Consider the following 25,309-nt stretch of genomic DNA (forward strand, 5'->3'; position numbering starts at 1 on the left):
CAGTGGATTACTGCTGTGCCTGCCCAACTTGAGGACTTGATTGTATGACATACCCAGCTCACGATGGGCACTTCCGTGTGACGTCCCATGGCCAGACATTCTAAGATTCCAAAAGGTATCCTACCCAGCACAGCTACCTCTAGCATCGTGGGATCTGGCCAGGTATACGGCCCATGAAGCAAGGCCTCGGCACCGTAGCCTGAAACTGCTGCAGAGCTCTCTCTTGCTCTCGGCCTTACTCAAAACTGACAGCTTTCCAAGTCACCCCTTAAATGGATCAGAGCAATATTCCCAAATGTGCTACATGCTGTCTCCAAAAACTAAAGAGACTTACAAAATATTGCACCTCTTTTTTAGAGGTAGAAGGTGTAAGGTACAGTAACTTGTCCTTTACCTTGGAGAGAAGGTCTCAGAATGTCCCAGACCACTGGCCTTTTAAAACTTCACCAATATAACAGGTCCTCGAATTTTTGTAGGTTTATTTCCCACTTTCTGCTGCCCATACGTCTTATGAGGGCATCCAGAACACTTGCTACTTCCCGCTCACCAGGTCTGATATTGTCAATATTGTGGATCAACAAGACCCCTTTGCTCTATATTTGTTACAAAGGGCAGGAGAGTCCCGGGGTAAGACTAAATGCCCATTGCTGACTGTTCTAAGTAAATACAGACTGCTTCTGATCCTCCTCCTTGATGTGTATTGGAAAAAAATGCATTTTCCAGCTGAGTAGCTACATATCAAGTATAAGAAGCTGTGTCCGTCTAGTAAAGTTCTCTGCACAGCAGTTGCAATTGGGACTGCCCCAGTTACATTTACAGTGGTCCAGTATCATCTGTCATGATCTGGTTTTTGCAGAAACTCAGACTAGAGAATTAAACAGGACAATGCATCTTTTAAATAGTTTTGGGGTAGCACTCTTCCATTCCGTTCACGATGATTTACTATTGTTTATCTAGGGCAAAGGCTAAGGAGCAGGTGTGCAGTTTCATGAGCTTCCACTTGGCCTTTTCAACCACAGAGGCCCTTATTCCACAGTTAAGGAATCCCTGTGAAGGTTTTTCCAGCTGCAATCCCTATTATGCACTCAAGGACCAGGAAAATAACCACCGAGTGATCCTTCAGACCCTTTGGATGCACTGTAAGACAGACTTGAGCCAAGGTTCCATTTGTCACTGGTTCTCCACTTGCCCTCGCTCTAATACAAGGCTATGATGGCATTTTGGATCTGCTGGTATTGATGTCAGCTGAGACCCTGTGTCCTATAACTGTTGAAAGAGGAGAATATTCCTATTTCCACAGTGTCTATTTCTCTGGTTAATTGTTGTAGGTCCTCTTGGGGAAGGATTGGGGAATCCCTATTATAAATACTTGCTATGGAGTTGTAGGCTAGATCCTCGAGGACTCCTTGCCGTCCCTTCAATGGGCTCTGGAATCATGAACAAGGAGTCATGACTTCCACTGTGGCTGCTGACATCAGCCTTTGGTTCACTTACCCTTTTTTGTTTTTAGAAATGTAAGTTAATCAACACTTTCATCGACTGCTCATCTGTCTCACCCCTAGGGAGCCCATGGTTTATCACTATCACCGCAGATCTCTGTGGGTCTTGCTTGTGGCCATTCTGGGCTTGCTGCCCATTATAGTAATTATACCTACTTTGTTTCTGACAGTTAAGGGCTGCCACCTGGCCTCTGCTCTTCCAGACCCTGTCATCCCCACTGACACATGAGAACCCAGTATCATAGCAGCCTCTCCCTTACTTTAAATCCTGGCCCAAAAAAGGACAGCCACCACTGAGCTTCTTAATGATGCCAGTGCCCCCTTACTAGCTCATTCCTTAACATCTTAATGAAAAGAGTGCCCTCTGTCCATCCCAAAGAGCAGAGTAGGCTGATGGTTCTCTGGCCTAACATAATAAATCCATTTAACATGCCACTTCTGTGAGTATTTAACACCTGCCTCTGTGCCCTGTCAAGGCAGTTCTGGAATTTACACCTCATTGTTTTTTTCCAAGCTTCAAGTATCATTACCAGCAGTGAATTAGGATTTGCTCCAGGTGTCCTAGCTAGGATGTTAAACTATGAGTCATGGGAGACAGCCCACTATCAATAAACTCCTATCCAGTCTGCATTCCCCTCACCTGACACCCTCAAGATCTTTCCCAGGCGTGTTCTCCTGGTTCCTGTTGGTACACTCATAGCCAGGCCCTGGAGCTCTTTAGGTGCATAACACCTTTCTTCCTGTCCAGTGCCTCCCCAGTTGGGCTGGGCTGACACTTGACCCCAGTTACTGCTCTAGAAGCTATGAGGGGAAATAAGCTTGTAAAAGTCGAGCATTGTCTTCTGAGGCATCTGCCTCAGGTGAGGCACGGAGAGGCTGCTCTCTTCCATAAATGAGGTTACTTCTGTTAATACAGAGCATTTGGGGGTAATCTTGGGGTTCAAAACTCAAGGTACTTAGACATCCAACTAGATATCCCCATCCCAGGCCTTATCGCCCTTGTTTTAGTGTGCTTTACGGAGACTCCTCAATAAATGCATGATCTCTCTAAGAGGTTTAGATGCATTTTCTCCTTTACAACTACATTTTATACTAGCATTACTAATTTTGATGGTATTTTTTAAAACCTTGAAATTTCAGCCCTTTAGTTCCTGAAGTTTTCATCTCAAATCTTTTTAATATACTAGTAATACTTCTTACTACATCTTATTTCATATTGTCATCTTAAAATAATATTGGTATATTAAGCCCATTTGAATATTCTTAACTTCCACAGAGAAATGTAATCATATCTCATTTACCTGGAAGTATATAGCCCCCTCCAATCCATTTTTCATTATTCTGTGAACAATGTCCCAGACCACTGGGACAAAGTTTTGTTTCATTTTTCAAGTCTATTCATTAAAGTATTTTCATAAGGTTTTGTAACTTTTCCATAAAAGGCTTGTATATCTTTTGTACTATTTAATCCTGTTTATTTTATATTTTTGCTGCTAAGTCATATTTATATTTGGTTACATGTTCTAGCTATTTTTGATATATAGAAATGCAACTGAATTTTGTTTAATGGTTTTGAATTCAGCAAATTGGATAATCTTATTAATTCTTAAAATTTATCTGTGACATATTTGGGTTTTCTACGTAGACAGTCATATCAACTGGGAATAATTACACTTTTCTTTCTTTCGTCTTAAAAAGAACATTTTAAATATTTAATCATTAAATATAAGGGTGTCTTTCATTCATACCCTTTATCAATAAAAGAAGTTCCCTTCTATTCTTAGTTGCTAAGAGGTTTATCTTTTATTGAACATTAAAGGGTGTTGAATTGTCTCATATTATTTCTACATCTATTAAGATAATCGTATAGTTTTTCTCCTTAAATTTATTTTAATATGATAAATTAATTTTCTCATACTAACCATCCTTGAATTCCTGGGGAAACCCAACTTGGCCATGATGTTATTATCTTCTTAATATATTGCTAGATTCAACTTGCTAACACTTTGATTAGGATTTTTTAAAATCTTGTTCATGAATGAAGTTGGCATATAATTTTGCTTTTTTGGACTATTCTCTGGTATAGGTATGGAGGTTATATGAGAGCCATAAATTAAGTAAGAAGTCTCCACTTTATCCTTTTTCTGAAAGAGTGTCTATAAGATTGCAAGACTTGGAGCACTTCAATAAAACCATCTGGTTTCCTTATGGGAAGATTCTTAGTTACTGATTGTTTCCTTAATTGTTATAGAACCACTCAAGTTTTCTCTGTTTCTTAAGAAGCTGATTTTTCTAGTAATTTGTCAATTTTGCCTAAGTTTTCAAATTTATTTGGGATAACTTTATGATAGCCTCTTATTATCTATATATCTGCAGCATTATTTTCTCTGTGGTCCTTCCTCCTATGTCTGATATTGTTTGATCAAGTAGACAGTAAATCAGTAAGCATTATGGAAGATTTAACCAATAAAATTCACAAACTTTATGTAAACAACATTTAAAGAACACTACATCAAACAAATATAAATTGTGTATCCTTTTCAAGGACGTAGACAATTTTTTTGAAAATTATCATGTGGTAGGCCATAAGGCAAGACTCAACAAATTGCAAATAATTAATATAATATGGAGAAGAGTCTCTGATTAATGAAAGAAATCAACAACAACAAAAACGTAGGAAAATCTTAGTTTTGAGATGTGAGAAAACACACCTCTAAAAAACCAATGTTTCATATTATTTAATTGTGCCTTCTATCTTCTGTTCTTGATCAATCTTGACAGTTTTCTATTTGTAAATCTCTTCAAAATACCGCTATTTAGCTTTGTTGCCCTTCTTTATATAATGTTTTTCTATTTTATTAATTTTTAATACATATTTTTCTATTTTTCTTTTTCTAACTTCTTAAATTGTGAGCTTATATATTTTGATATATATTATGTCCATGATTTTTCAGTTCTACGTATTTTCTCATTTCCATTAGGATTTCTAATTAGAGCCATTAGTAGGCCCTACACACATACCCATTGACAAATTTATATGTGTATACACATATAACATATTTAGTTTGATTTTTTAAAGCATTTGCTATTGGGTTTTTGTTTGGCTGGTTGTGTGTACACTAATTTGATCTTTAATAGAATATACACATCAAAACATACATGTGGATATATACATGTATGTATTTTTTCCTTTAGTCTCTCAAAGATACTTTATTTTAGCTGTCTTATATAGCATATAGCTGGCTTTTGCTTTCTGTCTCAAACTATGAACCTATTATTGTTTTAATAGATCAGTTTAACTTATTTGCCATTATTGGCAAAATCCATCTCTTAGTGGCATGGAACGGCTTCTGGGCTAAGTAAATTCACAGAATATTCTAGTTCTCCCTAACCTGCCTACCCATTCCTCCTAAACTAGGCACTTTAACAATCTTACTCTTTCTTACTGTAGTATTTTGTATTATGACTTCTCAAGAGAAGACAGAAGAGCATCCTTTTGTGGATATATTTAATGAAGATGAAGCTGACAAAAACTTTATGTTGTCTAAACCTGTTTGCTTTGTTGTATTTGGGAAACCAGTAAGTTATCTCTTCTAACTTATTATTTAATATATTTTTTAATTTTTAAAGTCATAATCTCATGTGACCATACAAGATTGAAAACCACATCGTGTGCTAATTTTTTTGAGTGTTTGTTAGACTTTCACTGTATGACAAACTCTGATATAGTATTGGTTGTAAATTATAACTTTCTCTCCTCTTGTACACTATTATTGAAAAGGAACCTAGATTGTATTTATCTTTGCTTTATATTATGAATAAATTAACTCATCAAAGCACTGCACCATGACAATTGTTAGTAGTATGTGATCCAAGGTTATTTCACACTCAATTTTCATATAAAACTTTCTGTGAAATTTGTTGTGAGGCTCTCTGGATATGTGAAGACAGGACACTAAAGAGACAAATGGAGGATACTCTCATCAGTGTCTAAAGCTCATGAGAGGGGATGTGCTTCATCTTTACCCACAGTGTGTTAGTGGACCTATGTATTATCTTTCTGCAAAACAGGAAGAAACCAAGAATGGCTGTTGTAAGATAGCTCGCCTTCCTAGGCAGTTCTAGTAAGGACCTCTAGATGAGAGCTTTTTTCAGCCTCTGAGCTTAGTTGGTAGTTACCATTAGAGGGCCTAAGGCGGTTAATATAAAAGCCTCTCCCAAACAGCAGAGTCTAAGGGCTGACTTGATTTTCTAGAGACTCCGGGACAGGATCAAGAAATGGTTCCAATAACTTCTATTATGTTTCAAAAAACAGAATAGAATTTTAAAAGTCAACAGTGGAAGCAATCAGATGCAAGTGTTACTTCATTAAAGTGAACTTTTATCTTTAAACTATGATACTTTTCAAAGATGTCCATTAAGAAGGAATTTTTGCTCTTGAAAGTTACTAAATGGAAGTCTGTCAAGACATTCACAATTATAAACTTTAGGCAGGAAATAAAATGATGAATCTCAATATAATCAAAATGATTTGTACTCAAAATTACAAAATTTAACAATCGGAAGAGTGCAATACCTAGAATACCATTATGGTACAGCTTCCTGCTTTCAGGGCTATTTTCTTAATTTAAAAAAAAATCGCTTCATAAAATGTGGCAAATGGGACAGTTAATAGAGAAAAATGAAGCTATAAATATCTAGGGTCTATTCTTTATTTATTGTATGGAAAAAATTTTACTTGATAATATTATGTAATTATAGTAACCATCAATAGAATCTTTAAAAATATCTGTTTTGTTGGCAAATAGCTATTCTATTGGGTTTTAAATAATATCTTTCTTTTTAAGGGGGTTGGTAAGACAACATTAGCCCAACAGATAACACAGGCATGGAAGTGTATTCGTGTAGAAGGTAAATTTTATCTTTTTTCCCAAATATTTTATTATGAAAACTTTCAAATATGCATTAAAATGTAAAGCATTGTACAGTGAACACCCATATGCCCATCTACTTACTATCTATTAGAGTCTATGATTAACATTTGCTATATTTGCTTTGTCACACATCACTATCAACCCAGTGAACATTATCTTTAAAATAGCATCAAACATGTTTTGCCCTTCTGTTAGTCTTAGTTTTGGTCATAGAATTTAGGAGGTTTATGAAACATCTTGGACTCCATTCTACTACTTCCCATTCTCTAATTCCGTAATTTAGAACTATTGGGGATATGTGTGTTTTGGGTGTCTCCCTGTGAAATATGAAAAGAGATGGAACTCTCACAGCTGCTCTTGGGGAGATTTTCCAGGACTTAATTATCTTTAATGATAAATTTTATTCTTTATTATTTATAATTTGCTTTGCATTCTTTGCAATATATATGACAGGGGTTGATGTCTTTGTATATAAATATTCTTTTAATCAATAAAACCATTTATGCCTTAATAGAAAAATAAGCAAAAGAATGAATCTGTAATTCATAAAAGTGGAAATAAAAATGGACAAATATAAGAAAAGAGTTTAACTTCACTGTTACTCAAAGCAATGCTAATTAAAATAATGCTGATCTATATTTGCCTAATAAATTGGCAGTGAATCTTTAAAGTTTCTACCATCATTGTTGGCAAGAATGTTATCAAATGAGGATTTCACATGCCATTAGTGAAATTGTGATCTGGTACAACTTGGGGGAGAGAACAATTCTGCAACACGTAACACACACACACACACACACACACACAACTTAAAAAATTTCCCCTTTTTTTATCAAAATAAAATTCACTTGTAGGAAATCTTAAAAAGTACCAAACTTTCCATAGATTATTAGCAGCTAGGGACATAATCAGCTCCTGGGTCCTCCCCTAAGTTATACCTCTGTCATTTCTGTCCCAGGATATCTTCCATCATGGAATGAAATATCTCCTCTTAAAAAGGAACCAAGTTATTAGAATTTCAGCCTCAGGACCCCTTTTTGCTAGATAAATTTCAGTATTCATCTATTTTTAACATTTCTTGATGGATATTTTCCTTTTATACAATCAATGTGCAAAATTAATGGGCTGTAGATGTAACTACGTATGATTATAAAAGTTCTGGACTGGTAATACTACTGTATACTTTGTATGATACTTTGTAATTTCCAAATCACTGTCATATACAACCTCATTTCATCCTCGTATTCCCTTGCATACTACACAGGGCACAAGCATGCAAGGTACAAAGGTGTTTGGGAAGTTAGCTTCCCCAAGATCCTTTAGCTAGTGAGTGTCAGAGACAAGTTTTCTGTGGAATACATTCTGCTACCTTATACTTTAGTTAGGCTTAAATGACATAATGTGTATAAATGTGCTTTGTAAACTCTAAAGTGACACAAATATTAATCTTTGTTACTAGTTAAAAAACACACAAATATGTTTCTTAACTTGGAAATTCTAATAACAGTTTGTGCTAATATTTTGAATTCATATTTTAGCTTTACCCATTTTGGAAGAACAGATTGCCAGTGACACTGAATCAGGAGCTATGGTAAGCAAATCTAACTTTCAAAATTGTTACGATTTCCTTAAAAGCTGTGTGTCACAGGTACATTATACAATCATTGTACAATATCTGTGTTTGTTCTTAGTTGCAGTCGATGCTGATCAGTGGCCAAAGCATTCCAGATGAACTTGTCACAAAGCTAATGTTGGAGAAGCTCAACTCCCCAGAAGTCTCTCACTTTGGTATGCTTATTTTTATACAGCAGTGGCTATCAATGCAGCCTTAAAACTCGTGGTTTATCTGAGGCACAAGTAATTTCTGAAATTGCATTTTTTTTTTTTTTTTGCCCTGGCATAGGAAAGGAATCCCAGAGTCCGAATTCAGTTGAGCAACTCCAATAGTTTTATTTGCTTGTTCACTTGTTTTTATTCTTCAGAATCTACATTTGTTTTCAAATTTTAAGTTTATATGATTCAATCTTCTTTTAGTAATGTGTTATCCAGCAAAAGCATCAAAAATCTGCTGTGGTCCTTGATGCAGTGCTGACAGCCTCTGCTGATTGCTTTCCTATTCACCCTGAGTTTTATTACTAAGTCCTGACAATGATTAGGTTTCTCTGCATTAATCCACACTAATAAAGCTGGAAATGGGAACTAGAATGACACCAGCTTACCCTCTGGCTCCAGATATTGGCAGGCTGTAGCCTGTCTACCCTCTGACTCTGGACCCAAGAAATCTCCCTGCCCTCAAACGGATGCTGAGCAGGGGCTTTGGATATAATTTCTCAGGAAAGACTACTGAAGTTCGGAATGACTAAAAAGAAAAAAGCAAACTCTATGGCATTTGCAAAAGAAGGAAGAAGAATCAAAATGTGTTTGGGAGAAAATCATCCACCTGAAATGGATGTATTGAACGAGAGAAAAAAAATTTAGAGATCTGCTTTATATTCTCAGTAAATTAAGAGATGACATTGTCACTATTAAGAATACAGGAATACACGGGCTTCCCTGGTGGCGCAGTGCTTGAGAGTCCGCCTGCCGATGCAGGGGACACGGGTTCGTGAGCCGGTCCGGGAAGATCCCACATGCCGCGGAGTGGCTGGTCCCGTGAGCCATGGCCGCTGAGCCTGCGCATCCGGAGCCTGTGCTCCGCAACGGGAGAGGCCACAACAGTGAGAGGCCCGCGTACCGCAAAAAAAAAAAAAAAAAAAAAAAAAGAATACAGGAATACAAATAAAGTGCAGTACAATGAAAATCAATAGTGGAAATAGCAACAGCAGACTTGTCACTGAAGACCATATATATATGTATATGTATATCATCTATGTCTACAGGTAGAAAGGTCTATATATAGATTATGTACAGAATGAACTATATCTATTCATACATATATAGATATATATCCAGATATCATCTCCTTTATTTCATATAAATATGCTATCCATTTATCTATCTACTGATCAGTAATAAAGAGGATGAACTTGGGAAAAACACCCAGAATGTGGGAAGTAAAATAAATAAAAAGGTAAAAAGGACAATCACGGAATTCCAACATAGGTCAATAAATGACCTCAAAAAGTATAATGATTGAAACTGAAAATGCATATGTAAAGGTAGATAGGCAAATATCTTTTTGTTTATTCTTTACCTCACATTACCTCTTGAGAAAATTTAGAGTGACTTACATGGCAACAAAAAATGGCATAAATTATAAGTATTGGCAAAAAGAGAAAGCAAAAAACATGAGAAAAATAAATCTACTCAGCTATGCCATTCACAGTGTTCATAACCCTTTTAACTTCTTATTACAGAAAATTTCAAGTAAAAGTAGAGAATGATATAAAATCCCCCCATGTGTCAAAAACCCAGCTTCAACAATGACAACTGTTGTTTCATCTTATTTCATCTATGCCTCTGCATACATTCCCCCGCAACCTACTTTATTTTGAAGCTAATCCATATCATATCAGTTCATCTGTAAATGTTTTAGTCTGTATCTCAGAAAGATAAGGACTCTTTTAAAACTTATCACATTACCATTATCATACCTAAAAAAATAATAATAAATCATCTACTAATCAGTCTATTGTCAAATTTCACTATGTACCTCATATTTTTTTTCTAGTTGGTGTTGTTTGTTTGTTTGATTTTGGAAGCAGGATCCAACCAACCAGGTTTCACATATTGCTACTGATCAGTATGTCACAAGTCCCTTTTAATCTGTAAGTTGCCCCTACCTCTTTCCATCATCTTGTGTTTTCTATGCTGAAGAAACTGGTTGTTTGTCTTTTAGAGTTTCCTACCTTCTGGATTTTGCTGATTGCACCTCCTGCTATCATTTAATGTATTCCTCTTTCCCCTAGACTTCCTGTACACTGGTACTTATCCTGAGAGCTAGCAGAGGAAGAGTGCTATAAATGATTTCTTTAATATACATTTATTTATTTATTTTTGGCTGCATTTATCTTTGTTGCTGCACACGGGCTTTCTCTAGTTGCAGCGAGCGGGGGCTACTCTTCACTGCGGTGCGCGGGCTTCTCATTGCAGTGGCTTCTCTTGTTGCGGAGCATGGGCTCTAGGCACGCGGGCTTCAGTAGTTATGGCTCGCGGGCTCTAGAGTGCAGGCTCAGTAGTTGTGGCTCATGGGCTTAGTTGCTCCGTGGCATGTGGGATCTTCCCGGATCAGGGCTCGAACCCGTGTCCCCTGCGTTGGCAGGCAGATTCTTAACCACTGTGCCACCAGGGAAGTCCCTATAGATGATTTCTTGAGTCTGAGGACCACACTATCAGCATGCAACTGCATGGCCACGGTCTAGTCATGCACAACTGGGCTCATTTAAAGGCTACAGTGAAGGCAGGACCTTGAGCCCCTTCTGCCCAGCCTCCCCTCACCTGTCCTACAGCAGCCCCAAAGGAATTTCTTTGGAACCTAGCACTTTGCTAAACACAGTTTGAAAGTCTCTGCTAAGCAAGGATTCTTTTTGATGTTTGGTCTTACCCAGCAGCCTGGTAGATGGCAGAAGCAATATTGGAAGTGAAGGGCTTTCAAAATAGAGATATTAACTTGGGTCAGCGGCTGGGTAAGGCTGGGTAATTGATGACTCCAAGATTCCTAAAGACAGATAATGTGCTGTCAGTAAAGTATTGCCAGATCCAATCTTAATTTTTTTCTGTACCAGAGCCCTTTTATACTTGGAGGTTCTGTCACTATTTAGAAAAAAGTTACACAATCTACAGTTATAATCCCTTCATTCACAACCTGTCATGTTGTGTTGGCCTTGAGCCAAAATCAGCTTCCATGAACTGCATCCTCACCAAAGAGAAAATGGCAGAGTCAATCCCTGGGCACCCTGAGAAGCCCTGCTCTGCATCCTCCTTCTAAATTCCAGAAAAAATCATTTTCCTCAGTGACTGATGGACAGCCCTGGTCTGGGCAGTCCCTGCCCCAGGTATAGCACATTGTGGATGGTACTGTAAGTCACTGGTCACCAATATGGCCACTCATGCCAGGCTGGGCTGAGGTGAGATGACTATCAGGGCAGGCTGGATGCTAAGCTACCCAATGTCCATGAATCTCTCAACACTTCGATCTAAAAGCAGTAGCATACCATCTTCAGTTTTGTGGCTATAGGGAATACCTTCTTCTTCTCACTGTGCCAGGAAGCGAGGGCAAAGTGACGGTATGGGCCTGTTGGTTTCCCCTGGGCTGTGGTGTGAACAGTCTTTGAGTTTTCCCTTGGTGGGGGTGATGCAGGCTGGGCATTAGCCTGCCAAGTGCCTATTCTGCCTATGATGGTATATGCAGAGCCTTCCAGCAAGGAGTGGCGTGGGGTCTACCATTCCTCTGTTTTCAGCATGGAGTGCAAGGGCTTGGTAATTGTGTCAAGGAGAAGTGGGACGGAGGGTGGAATCCTCACCTATGCTTCCATCTTCACAACATGTCTCTGGGATTAGAGAGGTTGACAGTGGGCTCAGCAGCTCTAAGAAGTATCCCCCTGAGATCTTCCCAGAATTGGATCCAGAGAACTAAGTTATTCCACTGTAAATCTTCAAAGATGAGATAAACAAGCGATGTAACCGTCTCTGCCGCAACTCTTCCATAGACAGATTTCCAGGGTCTGGATATGATGATACTGGCCACCTCTCAATGGGTAGAGCCCCCAGATCCATTGCTCAGAACATTAAGGCAACCCAAATAATGGCCTATCAGGAGAGAGCCAGACCCCATGGAAACAACCCACTCTTCTGCTGCCTCCACCAGGGAAGAGACCAAGTATGAAACTCATTCAAATATACATGTGCACCCAAGGTTTGGCATGCCTGCAAACAGTCGCACTTGGAATGCCTGATAAGCTCTCCGGGCAGTGGCAGTGGTTGTAGTAATGGGCAGGGTGCTGGAGAGCACAGGAAACAGACTGCCAAGCATCTTTCTGTCATCCACTTACAATAGACAAATGTGGGCAGTGCTGGCAGCAGAGGGAATGGGAGGAAGGTCTTGTGTAATCCCTTGTTTCTTAGAAGGGGAGGGCATGAACTCTGGGGACTGACTGGTCTCTGGAATTATCCAAGGTTGAATTCAATCTAGGGCTAAGTCATGCAGTCCCTTCACCACAGCACCCACAATTGCAATGTGTCAGACCAAGGGGTTAATGCCAGCCATCATGTCCCAGAGGAGACACTGGTCAGTCTTGACAGCCTCACTCCATTCAGTTTTTATAAAATGTCTGCCAAAAATCAAAGCTTAATAACCATAATTTGTCTGTCAGTTGTTCCTCCAAGAAAAAAATATTCTATAAAACAGCAGAAAAATTGTTCGAAGGCCTTTAATTCCCAGCGACAGAGTTAAGAATTTATTAACAAGAGAAAGGTTTCTCAAGCAAGAGAGTGACATAATTAAAGAAATATATTAAGGAAACTAATATGATGATGGTATCCAGGGTGAATTTCAATGAGAAGATATAGGTTTCTGGGTAGGGATGCAAGCCAATAAATGTACTAAGCCAAAATCATATTGATAATGTTGTTTCTTAAAATGTATGAGGGTTACATGGGTATTTTATTACTCTCTGTAACTTATATAAACATATACATATATATTCCATTGTATTATGAAATATTAATTCAAGAAATAAAAATAATATGCCATGCAACCCACTATAATATACCTTTACCATTCATCATATGAGCTTTCCTAACATGAGTTAAAGAATTATTGGCATGGAATTTCCTTCTCTAGGCACCTCATGTGCCTAAAATAAATTGATTTGGAATTTTTAAAGATGTCTCCTCCTAGCCCAATGGTTTTATTTATTGTCAGAAAAACATTATTCAGAGTTATACTTCATGTGGCAATAACCTTAACTATTAATTTTTAAATGTTGACAGATGATTTTAAGACCAGCATTAGTATTCATCAATAACTAAATGATATTTTTATAAATAATAATAAATCCATGCTCTCAGACATTGATAATATTATAAAACTTTTAAAATTATGTTTTACTCTACAGGCTATATTATCACTGAAATACCATCACTTTCACAGGATGCCATGACTATTTTTCAGCAAATAGAATTAATTAGAAATTTAAATTTGAAACCTGATATTATAATCAATATTAAGGTAAGAATATTAGTTGTGTTTCTAGTATGGTATACATAACCATTCTTTTTGACAGTTAAATTCAAGGAATGTTCTTAATTGTTTTAAGGAGTTAAGAAAATAATAATTTATGCATCAGTTATAGGGTCTGAAGTATACTTTGTCATACCTCTGTGCTTTTGCACCTGTAGCTCCATCCACGGGAAACACTTCCTTGCCTCTTCACCAGGCTTCATCACAGTTATCCTTTGAACGCCAGTTTAGGCATCATCTCTGCAGAACTTTCCCCAACAACCAACCCCTCTGCAACAACACAAATATTAACTAACTCTCATTCTCTCTCCCTCTCTCTCTCTTCCCCACAGCTGCTTCATCACAGGAAAGTTAAATACTTCTCTGATGACCATTCATGTTGCTCTTTTCTATCATATTACCTCACTGTATTGTAATTGTCCATTTTCTTCTAGACTGTGCCTTACTTGGAGGCAGGAACCATGTCTCACTCCTGTAAACCTCAACTAGCACAATAAGTGGTACCTAATACGTTTGCCAGTTAAATAAAATGAAAGAATGAACAAATGATTTGGATGTACAAATGTTAAAGAACACTGATGGGTTGGTCCTGTTCCCATTTCTCTCCTTTACCAACTGTAGAACATGGTAAATCACATTTAGGAGCCTCAATTTCCTCTTCACAAAGATGATACAAAGATAGCTGCTTCATAGGGTTGTGGTAAGAATACAGTGAGGTGAGGACCACTTGTTTATATGAACAATACCCTGCCTGATTCCCCAAAGGGTTTGATAACTCAAAATAAATTAGATGGTCCTCAGCTCAAGTGCAGGGACTCAGTGGTGTGTTTGGGCCAGCTGTGAGAGACAGGTGGCATTCAGTGATGGGTGTGGTGTCATCTGCAGCCCCAGCCCAATGTCATGGTCAGAGGCCAATCAAAATCCCTGTGTGACCTTCAGAATGTCATCCATGTGAACATATGTATAATGGAGAGAGAAAAAAATCTCAAACAATTAACTGAAACCAAATATAAAGTCTAGGCCATGGAACACAGAGATTATATAAGAAATTAAGACTGGGTGGAATAAGAACACAGAGATATACAGGCCATAAGGCTCCAAATGCTCACTAAATTTGGGTCATAAATTTGGTTCTAAGTTTGATGAACCAAAGCAGAAGGGGAAATGTGACCAGTTATATAAAATCCACATTGCCCATGAAAAGACAAGCCATTCCTCAGGAAAAACAAAATGAGAGATATATCTTACATGGGTCTCAACATAAGGATTGTTAACATAGAGAATGAAGTCCTTAACCCCATTGATATTGTGTGATGGTGGGTGTCCACGGCAGTTTCCACAGGTAGCTGGGGCATAATCAGAGGGCCTCATGTGAGATAGAACTTCAGTACAGCACACACTTCTCTGATGGTTTGGCCTTATTTGGGGATAGAGTCTGGTATTTCTAGACCAGAAGTTTTTAGCCTGGGATCCATGAATCCTTAAGCATCCATGAACGTTCTGAAGCTATATGCAAATTTTATGTGTATGGACATTTTTCTGAAGCAAAAGCCTATGGCTTTCATCATATTCTAAAGAGGTCTGTATACTAAAAAAAAAAAAAAAAAAAAAAGCATTAAGGGCCAGTGATCTACGACAGCAGTGGTTCTCAGAATTTGGTCTGAGAGCCAGCTGCATTAGTAGCACTCAAGAAGCTTGTTGGAAATGCAGATTCTCAGGGAGCACCCCAGAACTGCAGAAACTGTTGGGGTAGCATCCAGCTGTCTGTGTTGAGAAGCCCTCCAGTTTACACGGACGCTACTGAAGTTTGAGGATCACTGCTCCCAGGCAGACCTTCAGATTCACCTTAAGATTAATAAATCACTTCCTATAAGTGAAAACAGGAGACAATAGTCTTTGTCAAGGACCCACAATGTGGGTATTCTGGGTTGCCGACTGAGGGCAAATATACGTGTGGTTTTTTTAATTACCAGAATGGGTTGAGATCTTCTTTTGTGAAAAAATTAGAAACCCTAAATAAAAGTCTTGCCTCAGTAAATACCCATCCCATCTCCATATAGAAGTAGTCTGAAGAAATCAGAAAATGAGCACGAAAAGTTCTAAAGTTTCTTGCTTCCTTTGTTTCTCAAAAGTGTGATGCATGAACTGTTGGCATCAGAATCACTGACAATGTTTGTTAAAATGTCTGAGCCTCACTCCAGACTTAATAAATCACAGGGGAAGCAGAAATCTTTTTTTTACGGTCCTCTGTATACAGTTACACTCTAATGTTTGAGAACCACTATTATAGAATGTCATCCAGAGTTTATCGTGAAAAATATTCAGAGCAGGATTTACAGCTCAAAACCTTAGTTTATCATTAATAATGTGTCACAGAGCGTGGGCTACAGATCAGAAGGCCTGGTCCCGAGTTGTAGTTTCCCTTCATGACACTGTGACCTTACCCTGCCAGAGCAGTCCTTCTCTGATCTGCAAAATGGCTTTAATCATAATATTGTATTACTTCTCTTACAGGGTTAGTTTAAGAATTGAGTAAAATATTACACACGTGGAAGCGCTTGCAATGAGAACATTACTCATAGACTTTGGTTTTGTCCTTTTTTACTATCCAGATTCAGTTTTCTCATTTACAAAATGAAAAGATTAGACTAAACTAGATGACCTTTCAGGTCCCACTCATTGATGCTATTTTATGAAATACTTCATCCATAAAGCTGTAAATGATAGTAAATACTATAAATACACGATATATATTTTTTGTCAGAAGATTGTGGCTATTCCCCCATTTTCATCCATTCTCAGTTTTTTCAAACTAATCTGACAGAATCCTCCTGTGTACCTTTGCTGACTAAATTGATTTTCTATTCTATTTCTCTGGCTCTTTCTACTGTTATTTTAACCCTCTTTTTTTTTTTAATCTTAAAGCTTCTGATACTTTCTCACATGTATAACTTTTGGGTAAAGAAAAGTGTTGTCATAGCATAAAAGTTGTATCTTGTGCCTCTCTTGGTATATGATAAAATCTGATTCAAAATGCCATTTACATTATTGAATTTGCTCAGGGTTTTGAGGAATTTGGGAGTTTATATACTGCATAATATGTGAATAGGAAGTAAAGTCATATTCAAAATGTTTTCTGTAATTACTAATGTTGTCCCTTAGTGTCCTGACTATGATTTATGCCAAAGAATTTCGGGGCAAAGGCAGCACAGTAGTACAGGATACATATTCACAAGAGATCAGTGGGATCCTGAAGTCATTGAGAGTCGGAGGAAAAAGAAAGAAGCCCAAAAGGAAGGAAAAGGAGAAGAGGAAAGGGAAGAGGAAGAAGAGCAAGAAGAAGAGGTAATATCCCCATACCAGATACTACACTTTTAAACTGCTATAATTAAATTAAATGACAGTATAAATAATAAAAAATAGCAGCTACTAGAGAAAATTACACTTTCTTTAAGTTTTCATTTAGTCTGGAGGAAATAGCAAAAATATTTCATGTTTTCAAGAACCATTAGATCATAATGTAGAGGTCATCAAGTTTAAGGTCATCCTTCTTGTCAGTATGGAAGTCCCTCCATATCCTGACAGCTAATCTGCTTCATTTCATAGCAACAGAGAGTTACTGGTCACCTACTATGTGTCAAGCACTATGTAAGCTAGAGTGAGGAGTTAGAGCAATATAAGACAAGTGTAATATGGAGAAGAAGGTAGCCCAGTGAGAATCCAATTTATGAAGTTAGCATAACCCCGATTTCAAACTCTGACAGAGAGAGCACATGAAAAGAAAGCTATAGCCCAATTGCACATATAATGTTGATACAACAATCCTAAATTCAGTACTAGTAAGCATAATGCAATAGGGCCTCAAAAGAATCTTCTACCATGACTTAATGAGGAAAATTGATATAAAGAAATCTGTTAATAGGTGATGGGTTGGATTTAGCCCACTGGGGTGGGACAGGTCATAGTTTGCCAGTCCTTGCCCTACTGAAATATACCTGTGATTTCTATTATAAATTTATTTATTTATAATGTTTAATAATTTAAAATAATTTCTATAATTTGTAAATTATTATGAATAAATACTATTTCTATTAGGGCCTAGACTCTGTGAAGTCAGATGTTAATTTGTAGATGGCTACATCACAAATCATTTGTCTAGTGGAAAAGATAAGCCCCAAAGGCTACAGTTTTATTGCCCTGTAGGATATTAAGCAGGATATCAAACTTTGCACTCTGATTTCAGTTATTATAGATACTTCAGCTTTGTCATCCTGCTGGTTCCCTCACTAATAGGTTAAATGATTTTTTGACATTCGTTCTTTCACTTAAGAGTAGATCTTAAAAGTTCTCATCACAAGAAAAAAATTGTAATTATGTATGATGATGGAGGTTAACTAGACTTATTGTGATCATCGCACAATATGTACAAATACAGTTGACCCTGGAACAACTCCAGGGTTGGGGCACTGACCCTCCATGCAGTTAAAAATCCAAGTTAACTTTACAATCCGACCTCCATATCCACGGTTCTACATCCTAACAACCACAGATCATGTAGTAGTATGGTATTTACTATTGAAAAATATCCTCCTATAAGTGGACCCATGCAGTTCAAATTCACGCTGCCCAAAGATCAACTGTATTAAATCATTATACTGTACACCTGAAACTAATGTTATATGTCAATTACATCTCAATTTTTAAAAAACTGTTAATATAAGACAGCCCATTAAAAAATATAAAATAATCTTCCCTGTGCAAATAAGGCATTAGATAATAGTCAACATCTATATACCAGATTTTTTTAAAAAGGTAAACCTCACAGCAAATAGGAATAAAAGTGTGTCACTTTAGCCTGAATAAAGTATACCATTGTAATTAAGATAATAAATATGATAATAAGATAATAAATATGATATTGAATGCCTACCAGGTCTTGGGCTGAGAACTTTTACACATACTATTTCCTCTGCCTTGAAATATTCTTTCTCCAGAAATCTGTGTGGCTCTACTCAAATGTCACTTCTTCAGAGAACCCTTTCATGACCACCTTCTCCCATCACTCTCCATCCCCTCTCCCCTGCATCATCTTTCTTCTTAGCTCTTACCACCACAGCCTAACCTGTGATGTATTTAGTTGTCTACTTGTTTATACTCTGTCTTCCTCAATTGGGACATGTGCTCTCTGAACCCAAGGGCTCAGTTCTGTTCTGTTCCCCAGTTTTGTTTTCTGTCATCTCTCAAGCTCCTAGAACAGTGTCTGGCACAGAGTAGGCACTTAAGCTTTACTAAATGAATGAATCAATGAATGAATGAGCTACAAGCTCAGGTATTCATAAAAGATCTAATTTCTTTGTCTCTAAAAATCTGATGTTATTCCTTTACTCTTCCCTACTTATTGGGGAGCAAAAAGAAATTAGTAAGTATCCAAGTCAATTTAAAGCTTTATTCCATCTGATAAAGGAACTTCAGGGGTGTTCTATCTCTCTAAAATGAAAATCCTGTTTCTAATCTCCCATTCTCCCTTCTTCTCATCCCAAAAGGGCATCAAGGTATAAGGAGGGAGGGATATGACTTGTAAATAAAGTAACAGTTAACATAAAGATATTTAACATCTTTTCCATTTAGGCATTTATTGCTGACATGCAGGTGGTGGCTGAAATTCTTCAACATCTAGTTCAGAGGCCTGAGGATTATTTGGAAAATATCGAACACATTGTTAAACTTTATAAGGAAATAATTCTTCACCCTTTAGAAGTAAGAACAAGATATATTGCTAAAAATGGGAATGTTGATATTTGTGTTTTATCCTTGAAATAACTTTCACATTTCTTCACTTCATGTATTATCTGCCTGATTCTCCTCCTCTTGAGCTTGGTAAAATGCTATCAGAATAAGGTTGCATTCCAAGAGCTGTTTCACAGAACAATATTATTTTACTCTTACAAAGCAGGAATGTTGCTGAAAATTGCATTTTTCAAAAGTCATTAGGGGAATTTATTTATGGTTGGAGGTTGGAAAGTCCATGTCAAGAGATTGTTTTGTGAAAGCTTTTATGGGTTTATCAAAACAAATGTACACTTAAGGTGTATCTTTTATTCTAAAAGGAATTGTTAATTTAGTTAAATTGCAGTCTAAAGAAGAGCTATCCCAGACTGGTTTCTCTGTTTATCCCATTCAAAGATGATTATTTGTAAACATGATAAGGCCATATATATTATAATAGGAAATTTTTAATTAAAATAATTAGCATTTTAAAAGTATGATTACTGAAATTATGATTATTGAAAAGCATATTTTTATGGTTACAGATTCAGGGCAGACTCTGCCCAATTTATGTTGGAGATTTATTCAACAAACATTTATTGTCTGGTATTTGGCCAGATACCATGCTAAGCAATGGAAATACAAAGAAAATAAAAAACAGTCCTCAAATTACCTCTTCCCATCTGGTACAGAAACTAAAAGAATTTGTTTCATGCTGTTTTATAATGTTTATATATTTTTAGAGACAAATGAGTGGATCATTTTCATCACCATTGCCCACCCTGCCCCGCCAAAAAATGAGAACCAAACTGGTTACTTTTTTTATTGAAATATAGTTGATTTACAGTATTGTGTTAGTTTCAGGTGTACAGCATAATGATTCAGTACTTTTGTTTTCTTATGTATGACTTTGATTCCTTCCTTCTTCTTCTTCCATCCCTGACCTTTAAACATAGCTTCTTAAGTGTAATTTACATGTCTATCTATAATATTCTTTCTCCTTCAACAAAAATATTCTACATATTCCTTAAGTGGCTGGCACTGGGTATCAAATAAAGCATAATTAATATCAGATTCAGAAGATTAGAAAACTATATTCATGGGCAGGGGGTTGGATAGGGACCAGGTCTCACATCCTAGCATCACTAATGCCCAATGCAATGCCCAAATCCTGGTGAATGGTAAATGCTTAACAGATGGTCAGCTGAACAAGTGATGAGATCACAAAGGAAAAAGAATGACAGCTTCTGTTTCATTACATGTAAAGCTTCTGGAAATAATTTTTTAAAAAACACCTCACTCAAATTAAAAGACAACAAACTTAAAAATATCCACATCAACTATGATAAAAGATTTAAAGCTTTGATATACTAAAAGGTCATAGACTCACAGACATAGAGAACAGACAGGGTTAACAAAGGGGAGGGTGGGTGGGGGAGGGATGGAGTGGGAGTTTGGGGTTAGCAGATGCAAACCAGTGTATACAGAATGGATAAATAACAAGGTCCTACTATATAGCACAGGGAATTATATCCAATATCCTGTGATAAACTACAATGGAAAAGAATATAAAAAAATGTATATATGTGTATAACTGAATCACTTTGCTGTACAGCAGAAATTAACACAACACTGTAAATCAACTCTTCTTCAATTTTAAAAATGTGGAAAAAAAGGTCATAGAAATGATTTTTCTAAAACCTGTAAGGTCTTACCCTCCTGATGATAAATGGGCAAGAAACATGAGCAGACAATTCACAAAAATGAAAGACAAAAGAGTAACAGGCCTGTAGAAAAATGTCCAGCTTTACTGATAATAAAGAAAGGCTAATCTAAATTAAGAGATATTTCCATGATTAAACTTTAAAAGATGAACAAGGAATAAGAATTACTAATTCTAGCAAGTATATATGGTAAAGCACACACTCTCATACCCTGCTGAAAGGAATAGAAATTAGTATGGTGGTTTTTAGAAAGCTTGTCTGAAAAAAGCCCAGAAGTGGAAAAATTCTAAACCCTGCAGCAAAGCATAGATAAGAATCGAGTACCCTGGTGCCAGCAGAGCAAGAATTTCAAAGCCAAGAACCTAGACGTTAGGCCTAGGTGATGCTAGCTGAATAGTATATAGCTTGCCTTGTAAGGTAATTCCAAGGTGCTGATGTGTGTGGAGGGAGGTGGGAGAGCCTTCAAAGGTAGGAGCCTGCAATTCCAGTCTCCTCTGACCTGGCTGAGATGTCAATTCACTTGCAAGGCCAATACCACCAAACTTCAGTGTTCCTTCAAAAGACATGAGGAAAGCAAGTGGGAGCAAAGTAACCTGCATCATTTTCTGGCTTATATCCTACTTCAGGAGTAATCCAAGGCTAAGTCCTCATTCTCGCCTGTCTTCGAATCCCAGCTTGACTCCCGGTCGGACCTGGTATAGGATCTTTAGCCTTAGGATTGTTCCTACCCTTAGACTTAGTAAGTCCATTCTTAAGAATCTAGCTTAAGCAAAGTATATGAAATGCAGAAAAGCATAATGTACTTCCTTGTTCAGAACATGGTTATTTATGGTTAAATAAATAATGCAGGCATAATGAGCCTTCTGTCTATAAGAAAAGAAATACTTAGAACCTAACCTTGTGCAGTATTATGAAAGACAAAATGTACTGGACGTTTAAGGAGATGATTTTGTTCAGACCATTGCAACAGGGAGAATGTTCATTCAGGAGGACTTTCTCAAAGAAAAGTAAGGGGGCTGGGGTTTTATGGAGGCAGGTAAACAAGGGAGCCATCCTCAGGTCCTATGGGAATCATGAAGAAAGATGAAGATGGATCTTATCCGAGTCTTTGAGGAAAGGTGGAGGTGGGTCTTATCTCCCCACCATCCCTACTTTCTGGGAACACAAGACTCAGATAGAGTTCAACATTGCCAACGTAAAAAAATAAAATCCTTTGGATTTTAGATTTTAATAGTAAAAAAAAAAGTGGAAGAAAATTTATAAGAATATTAATATATCCTTGAGATAGAGAAAATCTAATTTAAACAAGGAAGGAAATCCAGAAACAATGAGAACAGATTTCATCATAAAAATATTTTATATTGCAAAAGATACGATAAACAAAGTCAAAAGATAAATCATAGCAAGGTAAAACATTTACAAACCATATGGCAGATAAGGGCCAAAGATTCTCCATGAATGTTAAGCAGAAGAAAGAGTCTAAAGGAAAATTGCACAGAGGTTATGGTTTGGCAGTTTACAGAGATGGATATCTGGATACTGAACATCACCCACAGCCAGGGGAATAAAAAGTGAAATGAACCAACCCCATCCTTCAGCTAGCAGTTTGGTAGAAATTATTCTATGAATATATACAGAGAGATAGATGCCCCAAAACACTTCTGTTGGGAAAGACTCTAAGACTTCACTGTAGAGAAAAATGGAAAAAACAGAAAGAGAGTAAAATTCATGGTAAGAAGACTAGTTTAGGCTTTTGTAAAAGCTCTCCTGAAAATAACATCTATTATGTCAAGTATAAAGCAAATAATTTAGCTTTAAATATTTCTTCATGGTATATTAAGATTCTGATCTTTTGCCAATGATCTTGAATGATGAGGCTTCTTTTTCCACTATCTGCAGGAAGTAATGGCTGAACACGATTCCCAGTATCTCATTGAGCTAGATGGAAATAAGCCCCCAGAGGAGCTCTTCACGGTAAGTGCAATGCTCAGTAAGAATATGCCACAGTTTGGAAAATCAAAAAAGTATCGACTGGATTATACTTATTTTAATAAATATCATTAATAGACTTACTTTTTTAATGCCATTTATTTTTGAAAAATTCATCTTGACACTTAAAATTTTGATGTGGTATTTATTCATCTGTCCATATTTAAATCAAAACTGCATTTGAATTTAAAATCTCTGTGTGACCAAAAGTGCCTCAAAGAAAAGGAAAAGCAGATAACAGCCAAGAGACACAGGACACGATGCTTAACATGAGCCATAGGGAAATGCAAACCAAAGCCATAAAGAGATACCACTTCAAATCCACTAAGATGGCTAAAATTAAAAACAAAAAACAAAACAGACAATAAATAACAAGTGTTGGTGAGGATGTAGAAAAATTGGAACACCCATACATAGTTGGTAGGATTGTAAATGGTGTGCCCACTTTGGAAAACAGTTTGGCAGTTCCTCAAAAGGTTAAACATGGAGTTACCACCTGACTCAGCAATTCATGTCCTAGGTATATACCCAAAAGAATTGAAAATAGGTGTTCAAATGAAAATTTGTGTATGAGTATTCATAGCAGCACTACTCACAATACCTAAAAGGTAGAAACAACCCAAATGTCCATTAACTGATGAATGGATAAATAAAATGTGGTATACTCATACGATGGAATATTATTCAGCAATAAAAAGGAATGAAGTATTGACACATGCTACAACATGGATGAATCTTGAACACAGGCTAAGTAGAAGAAAAGTTACAAAAGATCACATATCATGATTCCATTTACATGAAATGTCCAAAATAGGCAAATCTATAAAGACAAAAAATGGATAAGTGGTTCCTTAGTGGCAGGGGGTGGGAGGCATGGGTTTACCACTGTGGGAGATCCCAGGATAAATGTGGAGTGACTACTAACAGGTAAAGGGTATGTTTTGAGGGTGATGAAAATGTTCTAGGATTAATTGTGGTGATGGTTGCACAATTCTGAATATTCTAAAAACCATTTAATTGTACACTTTAAATGGATGAATTATACGGTATATGAATTATATCTCAATAAAGCTTTTTTAAAACAGAATATATGCATATTTGAAAATACAATATTATTTTCACTATTAAACAAATAACAATGAGGGGAAATAGTTTCCATACTTATTATAAACAAATGCTGAGTATCTTTTATAAATATTTTTAAACTTCTGATATTTCAATAGGAAAAAAGCAAATATCCCGATAGAAAAAACAGGCAAAGGGCATGAGCAGGTAATTTAGCAAGAAATGTCTAATAATATATTTTTTAAACTTCTATAATCATATTATTAGTCAAAGAAATGCAAACAGCACAAAGAATAAAGCACCATTTTCTTAGCAGATTTAACAAATTTATCCAACATCCAGGATTGTGGGGAGGGTTTGCGAAATGCTCTTATACCCTTTCGGTAGGAGCATACAGGGCACAATCCTCCAGAAAATAATAGGGCATATATATGTATCCAAAAGATTTTTTTAAATGTCTATCATCTGTCCAAAGAGGCTCAATTTCTAGTAATTTATTCTAAGGAAATACATGGAGATATACAGAAAGATTTTTTTCAAGATGTTTATGATCAGAAAAAAAGCAAAAAATGTTTGGGAAAGGGGGTTTTTTAAATGTGTGAATTTGAAAGACTAATGCATGATTTTTGGTGAAAACATAATAGTAATTCTTCTGTTTATGGTAACCATACTAAATACATCATTTAAATATATTTCATGTGATAACTTCCCACTTAGAATGTAAGGAAGAGAAGGTACATTTTTTTCCCCAAAATGTAAATATCTTCATTCTTTTTTTTTAAACTGAGGTATAACTGACATACAACATTATATTAGTTTCAGGTATACAACATAACGGTTCGATATTTGTATATACTGTGAAATGATCACCACAATAAGTCTAGCTAACATCTGACATCATACATAAAGAATTTTTTTTCTTATGATGAGAACTTTTAAGATGTATTCTCTTAGCAACTTTCAAATAGGCAATATAGTACTATCAACTATAATCACCATGCTGTACACTACATCCCCAGGACTTATTTATTTTATAACTGAAAGTTTATACTTTTGAATTCCTTCAACCATTTTGTCCACCTCCCATCCTCCACCCCCCACCTCTGGCAGCCACCAATCTGCTTTCTGTATCTATAAGCTTGTGCCTTTTTA

The 25,309-nt window shown here is 36.6% G+C and overlaps 1 protein-coding gene across 1 annotated transcript in view; it reads left to right on the forward strand.

The window, feature by feature from the left end:
* Positions 1 to 4,843: 4,843 nt before the first annotated feature.
* Positions 4,844 to 25,309, forward strand: part of AK9 (adenylate kinase 9) — a 103,857-nt gene continuing 83,391 nt past the window's right edge. Inside the window, exons 1-8 of the mRNA XM_082633552.1 lie at positions 4,844 to 5,078; positions 6,347 to 6,410; positions 7,972 to 8,024; positions 8,125 to 8,221; positions 13,489 to 13,601; positions 16,776 to 16,958; positions 19,242 to 19,370; positions 23,003 to 23,077. Coding sequence (XP_082489678.1) covers positions 4,962 to 5,078; positions 6,347 to 6,410; positions 7,972 to 8,024; positions 8,125 to 8,221; positions 13,489 to 13,601; positions 16,776 to 16,958; positions 19,242 to 19,370; positions 23,003 to 23,077 — 831 coding nt within the window. The 5' untranslated portion in view covers positions 4,844 to 4,961. The remainder of the gene's footprint in view (positions 5,079 to 6,346; positions 6,411 to 7,971; positions 8,025 to 8,124; positions 8,222 to 13,488; positions 13,602 to 16,775; positions 16,959 to 19,241; positions 19,371 to 23,002; positions 23,078 to 25,309) is intronic.

This window comes from Mesoplodon mirus (assembly GCF_964341445.2).
Source record: "Mesoplodon mirus genome assembly, chromosome: 10".
NCBI lineage: Eukaryota > Metazoa > Chordata > Mammalia > Artiodactyla > Ziphiidae > Mesoplodon > Mesoplodon mirus.